This window comes from Scleropages formosus, chromosome 19, assembly GCF_900964775.1.
Source record: "Scleropages formosus chromosome 19, fSclFor1.1, whole genome shotgun sequence".
NCBI lineage: Eukaryota > Metazoa > Chordata > Actinopteri > Osteoglossiformes > Osteoglossidae > Scleropages > Scleropages formosus.
In genome coordinates, this window is record NC_041824.1 from 21,209,996 (window position 1) to 21,224,757 (window position 14,762).

Sequence of the window (14,762 nt, forward strand, 5' to 3'; positions counted from 1 at the left end):
ACAGGGAATCGCTCATCTATACCCGAGAGGAGCACACTCCCTCGCCCGATACGCAAGGTGCATCACAGCACTGTCTAACCACTACAGTACCAGCTGTCCCTATACCACACATTTTACACACACGCAGTACATTTTTAGCCGTTGTGGAACTGTAATGTACTGTATATGGCGTCTCCATGCTGAGGTGTCTACGGCCTCTCCGTAGGTGCCGCTCTGGAAAAGATCTCCATTTAATACTCTGGAACCTCCTCCTGGGGGAGAGAAATTTAACAAAGCAGTTGGCGGAGCCAGAGGGATCTGAGGGCATTTTCTTGGCTTTCTCTCCGAGACTCGGATCAAAGCTGGAGGCAGCAGAAGGAAGGCTGCGTTCGCGTCGGCCTCGGGGGGCACCGATATTTGGGGTCGTCGACTTTCAGAAACACGTTGCCTGTTTTCATTACCTGTTTCCCATCCGAGAAAAAGTGTAAGAAACAGCGGCCCTTGGACCGGCTAATCCTAAGCCCCCCGTATCTCGTCAAATACGCTGAAAAGCAAACTGTGAGGCCGATCAATAAAGAGGACCCGCGCAGAGGTGGCAGGGGCTTTCGGATGCAGCGCAATGGAATGGAGGCGGAAAGACAGGCAGAACCCTCTCTATATCTTTTGGGGAGGTATGTGAACCGGTAAGGGTCCAGCTCTCAGCCCAGCGCAGCCCTCGACCAGGAGGAGCAGGAGCTGGACCCCGGATGGTCTTTTTCACAGACCTGGGTGATGATTTGTCACCGTACTACAATACTCCGCTGCCGCACAGCAAGAAGGACTCCTTTAAACGGACGACGTTCGTCCGGACTGCGGACGCCGTTGCGCAGAAACTCCGAAACCCCCTTCGAAAGTCCTCCACATAGCCACGCGCACACAACCGAAGAGAAACACTGACTTCACACATACGTTCACAAAGCAGCCTTTGTGTGCCGAGTTAGAAAGAACAGCTAAAGCACTTTCATTTCACAGCCTGAACACTTGAGATACACAAGTATGAATACAATAACAAAAAAAAAAAAATCTGACCCGAGTGAGACCCTCCAACACGTGGCTTTCTCGCCGCGCAGGAACGACGTGGCGTCACGTAAGTTTAACACCCACCTCGCGGTATAATTCAACGGCCGACTTGCAAAAACGATTAAAACTGCTCTTAAGCAGAACAACACCCTTGTTACTTTTTTATACTCGTCACACTGGAATTAATTACTGATTCCCAAAATAACACACTTTATGTCAATCGCAAAAAAAAAAAAAAAAAAAAGAAAAAAAATTCTGGTCAAAGGGTCTTTCTACATCTTAACCGTTGAGATTCGCAACAGAGCTCAGAGGAAAAAGCTGGAGTGCATCAATGTAGAATAATTTCTGTTCTTACCCAGAAAGCCAACATGAGGTAATGATCAAGTCTTGTTTACAGTTGGGGTAATGTGCTGAAGTTACCTCATTCTAGGTAACGTTCTAGGCCCCCGAAGACCTTCGAGTAGGTCCGGTTTATGCATAGCTAGCAAGCAAAATCGCCGTACTCCGGCAAATAATTTAACAGATGAAAAAGTCAGCTTTAGAAAATGAAAACCTATTAAAACTTTTTGACCCCTAGGGCGTCATAAACATGAGAATTATGAAAAAGCAGCGGCAATGCGGTATGCGCGGCGTAATAGGTCATGCCGCTGTAATCGGATCATCGCCAAGGAGACCTTGAACACACTGGGGCCCAAAGTCTGTTCACATCTCCACTTCACCATCTACACAATCAATAAATAACAGGCGAACAGATGTCCCTTGACTTATTTACAGGTAAGAGTCTGAAAAAGTCTTGGCAATTCCCATAGTAAATAAAAATATTTCATAAGAGTTTACATTTTAATTTTTTTTTTTTTAGCTGATAGTGTAGTTCTTGGAGCTGCTGAATCCCACCTCTAGCTGTAGTACCCTTGGGCAAGGAAGTTACCCTGAATTGCTCCAGTAAAATTACCCAGTTGTATAAATGGGTAAATAATTGTAAGCTTGTAACTGTAATAATTGTAGCCTTAACGTTGTAAGTCGCGTTGGAGAAAAGCATCAGCTAAATGAATAAATATAAAATTGCCTTAAGTTCTCATCAGTTGCAGGGGCATCTGGTAGTGCAGTGATTAGAGCTCCTACATTTACATCTGAAGGTTGTATTTTCCCTAAAATTGATGCAGTAAAAAAAAACTCAGCTGTATAAACAGGTAAATAACTGTACGTTGTTTAAATGTCACCAAACTGAATAAATGTATCAACTCAAAGCTACACAAACAGACAGAGTCTGAAACCACTTGTCCCAAGTGGGGTCATGGAAAACCAGAGCCTAACCTGGCAACGCAGGGTGCAGGGGACACACCCAGGAGGGGATGCCAATCTGTTGCAGGGCACCCTAAGCGGGACTCGAACCCCAGACCCACCGGAGAGCAGGACCCGGCCAAACCCGCTGTGCCACCGCACCCCCCTACTTAAAGCTTCCTTAAAACTAATTTAAAACGACTGAAAATAATAACACACACTCTCCAAAAACCCAAATCAACCCCTGCCCGTTAAATAAACAAACTGGGAAATGTTTGTACCTTCAAAAATCCATAACCCCGAATGCTTTTAACATGAGGAACCAGCGTATCGGACGCGGCAAAAGGCTTCACAAAGCAAAGATTTACTACGGAAACGTGAAGGAAGAAGAAACCTTTTTCTATCATCGGTTGACCGGACCCGTGGTGCTTTTTCACCACAAAGCAGAGCACAATTATTTCGGTGCCGCAGGAAGGCATCCAGCTACTGGCACGGAGGGCGACTCGTTCGCTACGGTCGTCTATTCCAGGGCCGTGAGCTGCAGCTTTACACGCAGCCCGTGCTGCGGCAGGACGCCGGCACGCCGGCACGCCGGCCGCGACCGAAATATCCACCACTTGACGTTGGCTCGCGCATCGGATCACGCCGTCCCGGCAAGGTCTCGTCATCGTCCACGGCAGCGGATCGCGCCAGGAAAGATTACGATGCGGACCCGCGAAGCCCGGGAGCTGGACACCCGTAGTCCAGTGGACCTTATTTAGTCACGTTCACTGGGCTGCAGAACCACACCAGCCTCTCCCACCGTGTCAGTCGCTGCTGTGTGTTATCACAGCAAAGTCAAATTCTTCTCTCTCCAAAATGACACGCTCTTTTCCATCACGTGCCAAAAATGTCAAATGTTGTTTCAGCAAGTCATAACACAGAAAGAGAAAACACCCAAATGGCAACAACCACAAGTTCCTAACATACTGTCGGTGAACATTTTTCTCCGTTTCCACCACCGATATCCATTCGAGTGAATTCGTAGTAGAATTTCACAACAGAAGGAGAACGGAGAAACACATTCCAAGGACGCTACTGAAAATAATTTCACAAATAGCCGAAACATCTCACCACCGAGAACACGTAAAAATCTGGTGTTTGCACAGACGGTTTTTTTTTCTTGAGACGATCTGGTTTTAAGGAAGGCTCGGAATAAAACTTGAATCCATTAGCTCACATATCGCACAAACAATACGGAAAAAAAAAAACAATATTCAAAAATACGAGCGCCGTGACACGGCGGATCGAAAAAAGGTGTTGAATTACACAGCAGAGACTCCAGAGGTCTTTTTTTTTTTTTACCTGTCTCCAGAGAAAGGCGTCCCCGACGTTGAGCCGCCAGGCCGTGACGAGGTGAATGGAGGACAGGACGGCGCCGCTCAGGACGGCTGCCCGCATGCGCACCGGCAGCAACGTGTAGATGATGTAGATGAAGAAGACGGACCACCAGACACCCTCTGAGGCGCTGCGGGGGGCCACCTTGAGCACCCCGAAGACTTGCACCACGACCAGCACGGCAATGACCAGGTAGCTGACAATCCACATATAGTCCTGGTGGAAGCCGTTACGGTTGCAGACGGCCATCATGGCCAGGAAGAGGGCCATGGCCATGGAGAGCATGCAGGCGTACGCCACGTTCGGGGGCGCGTGCGCGCAATGGAAGGCCAGCATGACCCCGCACACGATCACCAAGACGCCCATGAGCATGGTCAGCGAGCTCTGGTTGAGCCGGAAGAAGTAGCGCTGGTAGAGGCGCTCCAGCTTGGCCGAGCGGAACTTCTTGGACTGGAACACCCGCACCACGTGCTGCCAGCAGTCGGCAGCCGAAACCTCTCTGCCGGTGGCCGCCGCGTCCTCGCCGCCCTCCCCGCACCCCACACCATCTTTCCACGTCTTCAGATCCCCATCTTCGAAGGCCAGGTCCACGGACTTCAGACCCGCGTCTGTGCCAGTCCCACCCCTTTTCCCGTAGTGGTCCTCTTGCCAGCCGCAACGCAGGCCGAAGCTGCTGCCCCCCCCCGTTCCAGTCCCGGCGCCGCCGTCTCTTCCTCGGTGCTGGCGGGGGGGCTCGGGTGGCTCCATGGCCTCGGGGTCTCGCAGACAGCTCATGTAGCGTGGGCCGCACAGGGAGGAGCCACCCTTTCGCTTGTACTTCTTGCCATTGCGCTCTCCCCACGCTGTCTTGCGGTCGTCAACTCTCGCCACTAAGAATCCACTGACCCAAGACATTCTACGGCGGGCGAACCCAGGTTCAAGGGGGCATCGGCAGGAAAACAAAACACATACAAGAGAAGAAATACAAGAACTGTTACGTAACAAGCAGGGGAAGGACAAAAAATAACAATGTTCCTTATAATGTAACTCTCACACTATTTTCCTTATTTGTAAAGAAAATATGGGTGGTTGTTTCTTATTGTTATTGACACATTTTTACTTCTAAAGCGGTTAAGGTAAATAATGGAGCTGACTAACCTGCGTTACTTGTGGTGCGTGTTCCAACCTGACTCCCATCAGCCGGACAACTCATTTAGCTCAGTGGGTGGGAGAAGGAGCACGGCGATGGGTTGACATGAGTCCACAGGGCAGACGGTCCCAGAACAAAGTCCCGCACGGGAGAGGCTTCTGGTTTAAGGGCTGCCACCTATAAAGGGTTTAACCTCCGGGCCACCCGGGTCTGCAGGTGAAAAAAGAGGTCCGAGTGAAAAGCAGTAACCATGGCAGACCAAAGCCGACCTGATGTTATCTCCAACATAAATATGACACAAGCAAACAAGGGACGGGACACTACGCTAAGATCGCAAGGTGTGGCGTTTCCGACACTGCAGCAGGAGGAGAAAAGCTGTTATACGTGACGGTAGAAGGTTCACCTTTTTTACGCAGAAATAAAACTGACATTTATCATCAAAGTAAGAAGGCTGCAATTTTGCGGCTATTACTGCGGTTAATATTAATGTTTATTCGGCTGACTACTTTATACTTCCACTACCACGGTAAGTGCAGTATGTTAAAATGCAATACATTTACAGCAAATGCTGTTGTTCCAGCAGTATTCTTTAATTTCTTTTTAAGAAGTTAGGCAAAAGGTGCCACTAAAACAATGCAAATTAACTTTATGGATAGAGCCAAAGTTCTGATACATTTCTACTTTGCTGACAAAATAAATAACAAAAGACATTAACTGAAGACGTCTAATTTGTGGACAGAGATTTCGCTAACTCTGGCATGCCTGGTTCCTGGAGTGCACCCTGTAGACCTTTCCAAGCACGCCATGTTCATGCACTATTCAGGGAGCCACAGCGATGCCTTATACCTCTTCAACCTCCATGTGACCCTCAAGGCTTTTTCCACAACGGCTGTGAAACGAGACAAACGGCATGTGAAGCTAAACAACGTCTTCCAATTTCTCCCAAAACAAACACTCGGAGGGCAGCACTTTGCTCACAGCTACTGGGAAAAAGAAACGGGAATATGAAAAAGCAGGTGCTGCAAAATACTTGTGAAGGGAAATCATATTGCGCACACCTGACAATACGGGACCTTTCTTTAACTACAACCAATATGAATATATACCACTATATACACACCAGCAGTCAAAGTGAAATTTCTCACCTAATTTGTTTGACTTACTGGCTTATTAAAGCATGTAATATTAAAGGTCATAAATATTGAACGTGGATGTCAGACGTTATAAATTATACTTGCGGTTCTGAAGAGGGACAAGAGTGCGCTGTAAAACAGACTAGTTGCTACAACCATCTGAAAAAGTCCATTTGCTGGGAAGTGAAACCATTCCTCATAAAAATCTGAAACCTTTCAGCTTCATTAATGCATTACTTGCATCAGTGGAATAGACTACTTACCCTCCCATTGCTTCAAGTCTGCTCTTAGGAGCGACAAATCAAAGGTCTGTTAAAAAGTATATTGAAGCATACTCTCCCGTAGGTCATGTCCACTGATCAGTGCAATAAAATTGCCTAGTTCATTAACTTGTTTCTGCAGCAAATTACAGCTGCGGATGTTACCATAGCTGAGTTTGTTTACAGAAAAAGGTTCGTAGCTGGTTGTAAGGATTCTGAGTTTGCTGGTGAGGGGTTGCTCCGTATGCTTACTTACTGCTCGTCTTACTACTCTATTACTTGCAGAACCAGGTACAACAGCGGGTTTACAAAGCAGGGTCCAATACCACACTGGCCTTGCGGTCCTTCCCCTGAACACGACCCTTAGGGCCTTAGTCAGAGCTGCTTCGGTAAAAATATCCAAATGACAAAGCGTTGTCACATAAGTGCATTTAAATGTCATCTGCAAAATATATAACTAATACTGTTGAATCCCTTGTAAAGGAAAAACATGCTAAGAATAATAACACCCTAAGAATTCTTTACTGAAAAAACGGGATCGACTCCAATGGCCATGGCATGTTTGTGAGCACTTGGCCAGCCAATGAAATGTGGCAGCACTAAACACCGAGCCAATCAGGGCTCCCAGGAGGCCACGCATTGATCTCCCGGCCAACACGTGACTACTTGTACGTAGTCAGTGTTACACCTTGCATGCGCCTTTTTTTTCCTCCTCACATTTTTATCACATTCTACCTCTTGGTTAACTGGACATGTGCCATAGTTGGGCAGCTTTGGTGAGAAAAGCGGATGTTTAATAAAAATAAACATCATGTCATGTGCTGTATGTACTGTACACACACACAGAAATCTTCTTACTGCCCGGTAATTCGTCAGTATTTTTTTTTTCCAGCAGATACTGATAAAATAATATGTATCATGTTTATTTCAGTGTTATTAATTTGGCGGTAATTTTTCCTTTGAAAAATCCAGCACCGGATATTTCAGACACGCATGTTTATCTCTAAACACTAATTTATCACTGCACGTGAAGCAGGTAGCACAGCAAATCCGGGGAAACATGTGAACACAGGATCATGCAGGAAGAGCTGCGCGCGCACACACACACACACACACACAGGTCGCTCCGAGCGCATCTCCCAGCCATGTATGATGGAATCAATACATTTTTACACGAGTGACACAGCAGCGGCATCGGCTGTTACATAATGATAAGAGCGCAGTACTACTGCCCGGCTGTGTACTGTAGTACTGTGTATCATGTATTCGGCGTCACTACCCAACATCCCAGACTTCATCATCTGAAACAGAAGAGTCTTGCTGAAGTCATCATCACACAGCATCACTGGCAGTAATTATGCCTTTAAAAAATAATTAGCTGGAGCTGTTGTAATAATAAATCAGGGCACTGTAATTAAATCTTTCTGAACATTAAGTATGAGGTGCCATCTTACATTCCCCGCACTCTGTGAGAACGGCATCAGGCGCACTTGATCACACACACACACACACACACACAGGCGCGCGCACACTCGCGTTACATAAGAGGCTCTGTCCCGCGTGCGTGTGGCAAGACCGCTACGTACGGTACAGCCAGTGCATGACAGCGGTGGCTGTCGCGGTGTCGCGATCGCGACGTGCAGGACACCCGTCACGCCTTCCCCCCCTCCGTCCGCGCTGCCGCTGTGCTCCCGAAAAGGAGCCAGGAAAACACCTAAAATACCACGAGACGAAGAAGACGAGCGAGGCGAGCGTGTGCCTGAGACGGGAGCGCGTTCTCGTGCCCGGCGTTCCCACGCAGCGCGGTGCACATCATCGCCACGCCGGGGTGCACGGCGCGGCGCCAACTTGTAGGCGGTGAACCCGAAGCCACCGACCTTCGGCCGCCCCCGCGCTCCCGGGATCGCCCCACTTCCACCCGTACATCGCGATCATCATCATGTCACCCCCCGGGCCGAAGTCTGATGTGCGCAACACCGAAAGCGCGCGCTTCACTTCACCGCGCTCCAGACCGCGCTAAGAATGATCGTGTGCGCCGTTGCCCTGTCACCAATTAATAATGACATGATTTTACGTGGCAAAGTGGACGTTCCCGAAACGGCCGAACGGCAGATGCGCGGTTTGGGCCGGATCCCGCTACAGCGTATAGCGCTGCGCGTGGGGGTTAAATGAGCCCCTTCGTACACAGACTGAGACACACAGCCGCGCAGCGCTCGCGAGCGGCGCGCGCTCCAACGGACATTCCAGCGAATGGGAGGCGGCGCGCGCCTCAGAAGCTGCACTAATAACTCGACGATCTCTCCGGGCGCCCGCGGAGCACGCGCTGTCCGCGAGGGGCACGGACTCACCGCGGACATCGTAGCCCTGCGGGAACCGACGGCGCTCCTCTCCTCCTCCGCGCAACTCCGCCGCCACCGCCGCCGCCGCTGCCGCCGCTGTCCCCCTCCTCCCGCGTGCTGCTGATGCGTGCGGCTCGTGCCGTCGTCTCCGCGCGGCATGGAGGGGGAAGCTGCCGGGGACGAATGCAGAACCGTTTCGCCCCGCCGATGTCCAGCCGCGCCTGGATCACACTCCTCCCGGCACACGGCGCAGAAACATTCTGTTACTCGCAGGCAAGACGAGCCGCCTGGCGCTTCGCTCGAAACGGCTCAATAGTCCCCCTAGCGGCGGCTCCGTGTGCGGTCGCGCGGACTGAGTACAGTACGGCGCGTGCTTTTCGTAAATACGTACAGTACTGCACACACCCCGGGCGTGCGTGGTGGACTTACTTGGTCTGGTCTGGGGTGCGCTTTCGGGCGAAAATATCAGTGCGTGCAGTTTATGCATTCTGTGCATGAGTAAATGCGATAAATAATGCATTTTACGATTAAACGGGAGCCATATATGATAAGACGCGTTACGACGTGGTGACGGCGAAAGGAAGCGCACCGTTTCCGTTATAAATTTTACATATTTTGTGTGTGTGTGTATATATATATATATAATTCGGGGGGTGCGGTGGCGCAGTGGGTTGGACCGGGTCCTGCTCTCCAGTGGGTCTGGGGTTCGAGTCCCGCTTGGGGTGCCTTGCGACGGACTGGCGTCCCGTCCTGGGTGTGTCCCCTCCCCCTCCGGCCTTACGCCCTGTGTTACCGGGTAGGCTCCGGTTCCCCGTGACCCCGTATGGGACGAGCGGTTCTGAAAATGTGTGTGTGTGTGTGTATATATATATAATTCGGGGGGTGCGGTGGCGCAGTGGGTTGGACCGGGTCCTGCTCTCCAGTGAGTCTGGGGTTCGAGTCCCGCTTGGGGTGCCTTGCGACGGACTGGCGTCCCGTCCTGGGTGTGTCCCCTCCCCCTCCGGCCTTACGCCCTGTGTTACCGGGTAGGCTCCGGTTCCCCGTGACCCCGTATGGGACGAGCGGTTCTGAAAATGTGTGTGTGTGTGTGTGTATATATATATAATTCGGGGGGTGCGGTGGCGCAGTGGGTTGGACCGGGTCCTGCTCTCCAGTGGGTCTGGGGTTCGAGTCCCGCTTGGGGTGCCTTGCGACGGACTGGCGTCCCGTCCTGGGTGTGTCCTCTCCCCCTCCAGCCCTACGCCCCGTGTTGCTGAGCTAGGCTCCGGCTCTCCGCAACCCCGTATGGGAGAAGCGGTTCAGACAGTGTGTGTGCGCATGCGTGCGTGTATATGTCCATAATATGTTATGTTGCATATTTCCTTCAGCACTCTGTCACTGTGCGAGAAAAGCGCTCTATAAAATTGAACTGAATATTAAGACGTGACCAATTCTCATAGTGCTCACCAAATACTCGTAGTAGAATATTCTCAGCTCATGAGACACATACCAGATTTAACTTTTTATTTATTTGCTCAGGCCAGGGTATCACTGAGGTGTGGGTTCGAATTCATCTCAGTTTTTGGGGAGTTGGTTTATTTGTGTGGACACTCCTGTGTAATATGATATAATAATTAATCCACAGTTACTCTCAACACATCTAAACACTGGATAAATGTCACCTTGTGTAATGACAAATGAGAGGGAATGACCTTCCCCTGTCACTCAGAACTGCGGAAACACTGTCTGTTTTCAAGAAGGGTCTGAAAACCCACCTTTTCCAGATCCACTTCGCCCAAGATCTCTCCAGCTCATCTATGGTGTAACTGTTCACGCATCATAACTCCATAAGCATCCCCAGATACAACCTTTATTCAGCCATTACTCTGGCATTGTACTTGCTCATTTGTGTATCTTATAATACACATACACACTTTCTGAACCGCTCATCCCATACGGGGTCATGGGGAACCAGAGCCAACCCGATAACACAGGGCGTAAGGCTGGAGGGGGAGGGGACACACCCAGGACAGGACGCCAGTCCGTCACAAGGCACCCCAAGCAAGACTCGAACCCCAGACCCACTGGAGAGCAGGACTGTGGTCCAACCCACTGCACCACCGCACCCCTTGTTATCTTATAATATTTTTTTTTAGAAAAAAAATAGTGGGAGGGTATCGGGATTTGTCTATCCTGCACCTACCTGAACGATGAACCTTGGAGCAGCAAGTGGAAGGTAACAAACAAGGTTTGCTTGAGACTTTCATGTCCGCAGCTATGTCTCCTTCTCTCAATGTAATGCATAAATTGTACTTTTGCTGAGGTGTACGTCGCTTTGGACAAAAGCGTCTGCTAAATGAATAAATGTAATGTAAATGTAAATGAGATTTACTCTCTTTGGCTCATTTAGAATACCAAAAATGCATCAGATGCCAAGTGTGAAAGTGATTCTGTAGACTGTAGAGCCACCTTCAGCAGTGCTCCCTTGAAGTAATGAAATATCTCTAAAAGTTTGTCAGTCTCTTGGATCACATTGGAGGAATTGTGGCCTAATGAAACTTTCAAACCGCCTTCAGTTTATCAATATTTAATTAATGCACAGCTCTCTGATTTTCCTTTTTTCATGGAGATGAGGACTGAGCAGAAAAGGGTCACAACAACACAGAGACACAGAGACAGAATAAGCAAGTAGAAAATGCAACTGCACACGGTACAGATGAAGAGGGCGCAAAGACAAAAGGTTAAAATATTCAGCGGGGGTGCCGCTCTCTTAAGGTCCTGCTGGAACATCTGAATGGCCATTCAAAAACCCAGATTTTATTGTTTTTCAGCCATTCAGTCATGAATCTACTAGTGTGCTTAACATCATTGTCCCACAGTTCCTGTAAGAGACATGTCTGTCAATATATTCATTTAAATGCAAAAATGAAATGGAAACTGTTATTTTCTGAAGTTCCCCTTTTCCAACTTAGTTTTTTTCAGCCATGGCTCTTTTAAAAGGTCACACGAGGGGTATTCTACTGAATGTTTTGTTGTCTTCACTCTACATTACGTACACGCTATGATGTAATATAATCTAATTTTATACCTGGTCTTCTAGCTGATAGATGAAAACCGCTTACATCTGGCACTTTACGTCACAACGAAACCTTTTGATGAGTTTATAAGCATGTCGCTGTTACAAAATTTAATCATGGACAGTTATGTAGTTTTATGGGAAAAGAATGGAGTTTGACAAGGACCTGCGGGAGTGCATGGAATAAAGGGGTTAAAGCAGTACTGTACTCTACTATAGTGTGAGCAGTACAGGGAATCCAAGGATTGCATGAGCAAGGAAATTCAAGACAGCTTACAAGGCTGAGTCCCTCAGTCGGTCCTCCAAGAAACATGACCAGACAATGCCAGTTAGAATGTCACATGCTGACACAGTGTGGCGGAGGGACAGGCCAAGCGATTGAAAAGTGGATTGATTCAATCGTGATCACTGGACTTCTACCAGAGACGATACACACCGGAACACACCCCTCTGATGTGATTCTCCGTAGATGAACGGCTTACACAACTCCGCGCAGAGGTAACGGCGCAAACGGCTTTGCCCGATTCCGCCCTTTCAGAGAATTCGGAAGAGCGCTCGTGTGCTGGAGGACCGAAGTCTTGTTTGAATGCAAAGTGGAAAAATTAGAGTAAAGGTTGGAAATGCGGGTTTTCCTGTGAAAGTGAGAAATGAGGGTGACCTTAGCATTCATTTTTATAACAACTAGGGCCAATGTGTAGAAAGTGGCAGTAATATGTGATTTCTCAGCATCTGAATCATGGTCAGGCACATGATCCCAAGGAAACACACCATGTATTGGGCATTTTGAAATCCCTGTGACAGAACAGGCTGTGTGTGTGACATGTAAGTCACACACCCTCAAATGCAGTGTTAAGACACACAGTCTCCATTTTTAATGATTTTGGGGTCATTTAAGCACCGCTAGCAAGAGGCTGAGTCAGTGCGGCGGCCGGCAGCCGGATGCTCTCGGGTGTCGGTGCCCGGAGGGTCACGAGTTCAGGTCCTTGCTGTGGAGCAGCACACAGTCAGATAACAGCGCCACCATGTGGCTTCATACTTTATGCTCACTGAGACAGGTGTGCGTTCTGGAGCTTCAGAGCAGGCACATCGCATAACATCACACCCCACATCAGTATATAGTGCTATAGTTACTCATTCACTGGCTTCCTATTTAGGAAAAAGAAGATGGTTATTATTATTGTTGTTGTTGTTGTTGTTGTTGCTGCTGCTGTTGTTGTGGGGGGGCGCAGTGGTGCAGCGGGTTTGGCTGGGTCTCACTCTCTGGTGGGCCTGCGGTTCGAGTGCTGCTTGGGGTGCCTTATGATGGACTGGCGTCCCGTCCTGTGTGGGTCCCCTCCCCCTAGGCTCTGGTTCACTGCAACCCCACTTGGGACAAGCGGTTTCAGCTAGTATGTGTGTGTATTGTTGTTGTTGTTGCTGCTGTTTTGTTATTATTATTATTATTATTATTTGCCCATAACTGTTGGTTGTAATCATCGAGCAGCAGGAAGTGTAATGGTTTTTAGACCTGGATTTATAGAAGCAGCCCTCTTGTAGTACCCCTGAGTAAGGCTCTTGTCCTGAACTGCTGTGATGAAATATCTAGAAGCCGGGATCAAATTGTAATTTTCTTCTGATGAAAACTCTGGCTAAGCAACAAAATAATAAACATTCTCATTTTGTTTCAATTGTCACTCATAAAACACATAATAAATTGTGCAAATAAGGACTGGGGGCTATATTAAGCCGAGTGGTGGCGTCTACAGCAGACGGACTCACTGTGGAAATAGACGTCGGTATGTTGTTTGACCACGCTAATATAAACGTAGAAGCATTTCAACTAAAGTAAATCACAGCTTCCTGGTTCTTGAAGGGCGCTGTGATTTACTCTCGGAGGAAGTTGTGGCAGCTGCAGCTTAAGAGTGAATGCAGCTCTGTTGATTTTCCACTTTTTAACGGAAATGTTTTATGACTGCTAGTGTGCGTGTATCAGAAAGGTCCCTGTATTTCACTTCCTCTGCTGTGGACACTAAATCCCTGTGATCCACTCCATGTAATATCACACTCTCAGCTGATGATTCAGTTTTTACTGTTCCCTCCCTCTCGATTTATTTCCATTTTCTAAATATCCAGTCCACCAATTCAGGGGATCTATTTCTAACCTGGGGGTGCAGTGGCACAGCAGGTTTGGACAGGGCCTGCTCTCTGGTGGGTCTGGGGTTCGAGTCCTGCTTGGCGTGCCTTGCGGCAGACCGGTGTCCCATCGTGTGTCCCCTCCCCCTCCAGCCCTGCACCCTGTGTTGCCGGTTTAGGCTCCGGCTTGCTGCAGCCCCACTCAGAACAAGTGGTTGTAGACACTGTGTGTGTGTGTGTGTGTGTGTGTGTGTGTATTTCTAACCTGCACCAATTACCCCCCAAATCATCTGTTCCCATTGGACATGCTGCAAAGTGTTGCCTGGCAACACCATTCACTTCCAACTAAATTAAATGTGTCCCAAACAGTCAAGCATGATGGTTAGTAAAATCACTTAGAAAACAATCGCTGTGGCATTTACATTTTAAATAAGAGAAAACTTTGATTTGTTTCCCTTCATGCCTAAAATTTGATGGTGTTTGGAAAAACAGTGGGAGTGCAAATATTTTAGCGACTTTAAATGAATATTTCCAGGGGACAATTGATATATAAAATATATGGAAATATAACATTAAAACTGAATATTGTATTTATACAGTATACAGTAGTGTGATGTTATGTGATGTATATAAAATATTTTCTGTATGGTATGATTCTGATCCTGTGTAGGCAGAAAATAAAAAGAGCAACCCATATAAGCACACAAACATCAATAAAGAGGATAAATATACTGAACACGTGTCCAAAATATTCAAGCTAATATGAAAGTAATAAAGCAAAACTACGGTTGATGACAAAGCAATAGCAAATTCCACTTCTTCACGCAAATAAATTACTGCAAAACCTTTGTTTGCCGACATCATACGGATGAAGGTGGCAGAATATCTCCTCTCGGTGCTTGTTCTACATCTGCATTTACATTTCATTCAGCAGATGCTCTTCTCCAAAGTCACAATGACGCACATCACCGACAACAATAAGAAAGCGCGTTACGCTGACGGAAGGAGATACATGAAGTCTTGTCTAAGAAAATGTAA

The 14,762-nt window shown here is 48.0% G+C and overlaps 1 protein-coding gene across 1 annotated transcript in view; it reads right to left on the reverse strand.

Annotated features, from left to right (window-relative positions):
- Positions 1-8,882, reverse strand: part of LOC108939304 (adenylate cyclase type 6-like) — a 54,129-nt gene extending 45,247 nt beyond the window's left edge. The window contains exons 1-3 of the mRNA XM_029246188.1: positions 8,567-8,882; positions 4,834-5,035; positions 3,664-4,591 (exon numbers count right to left, since the gene is read on the reverse strand). Of these exons, the coding sequence (XP_029102021.1) occupies positions 3,664-4,590 (927 nt within the window). The 5' untranslated portion in view covers position 4,591; positions 4,834-5,035; positions 8,567-8,882. The remainder of the gene's footprint in view (positions 1-3,663; positions 4,592-4,833; positions 5,036-8,566) is intronic.
- Positions 8,883-14,762: the final 5,880 nt, after the last annotated feature.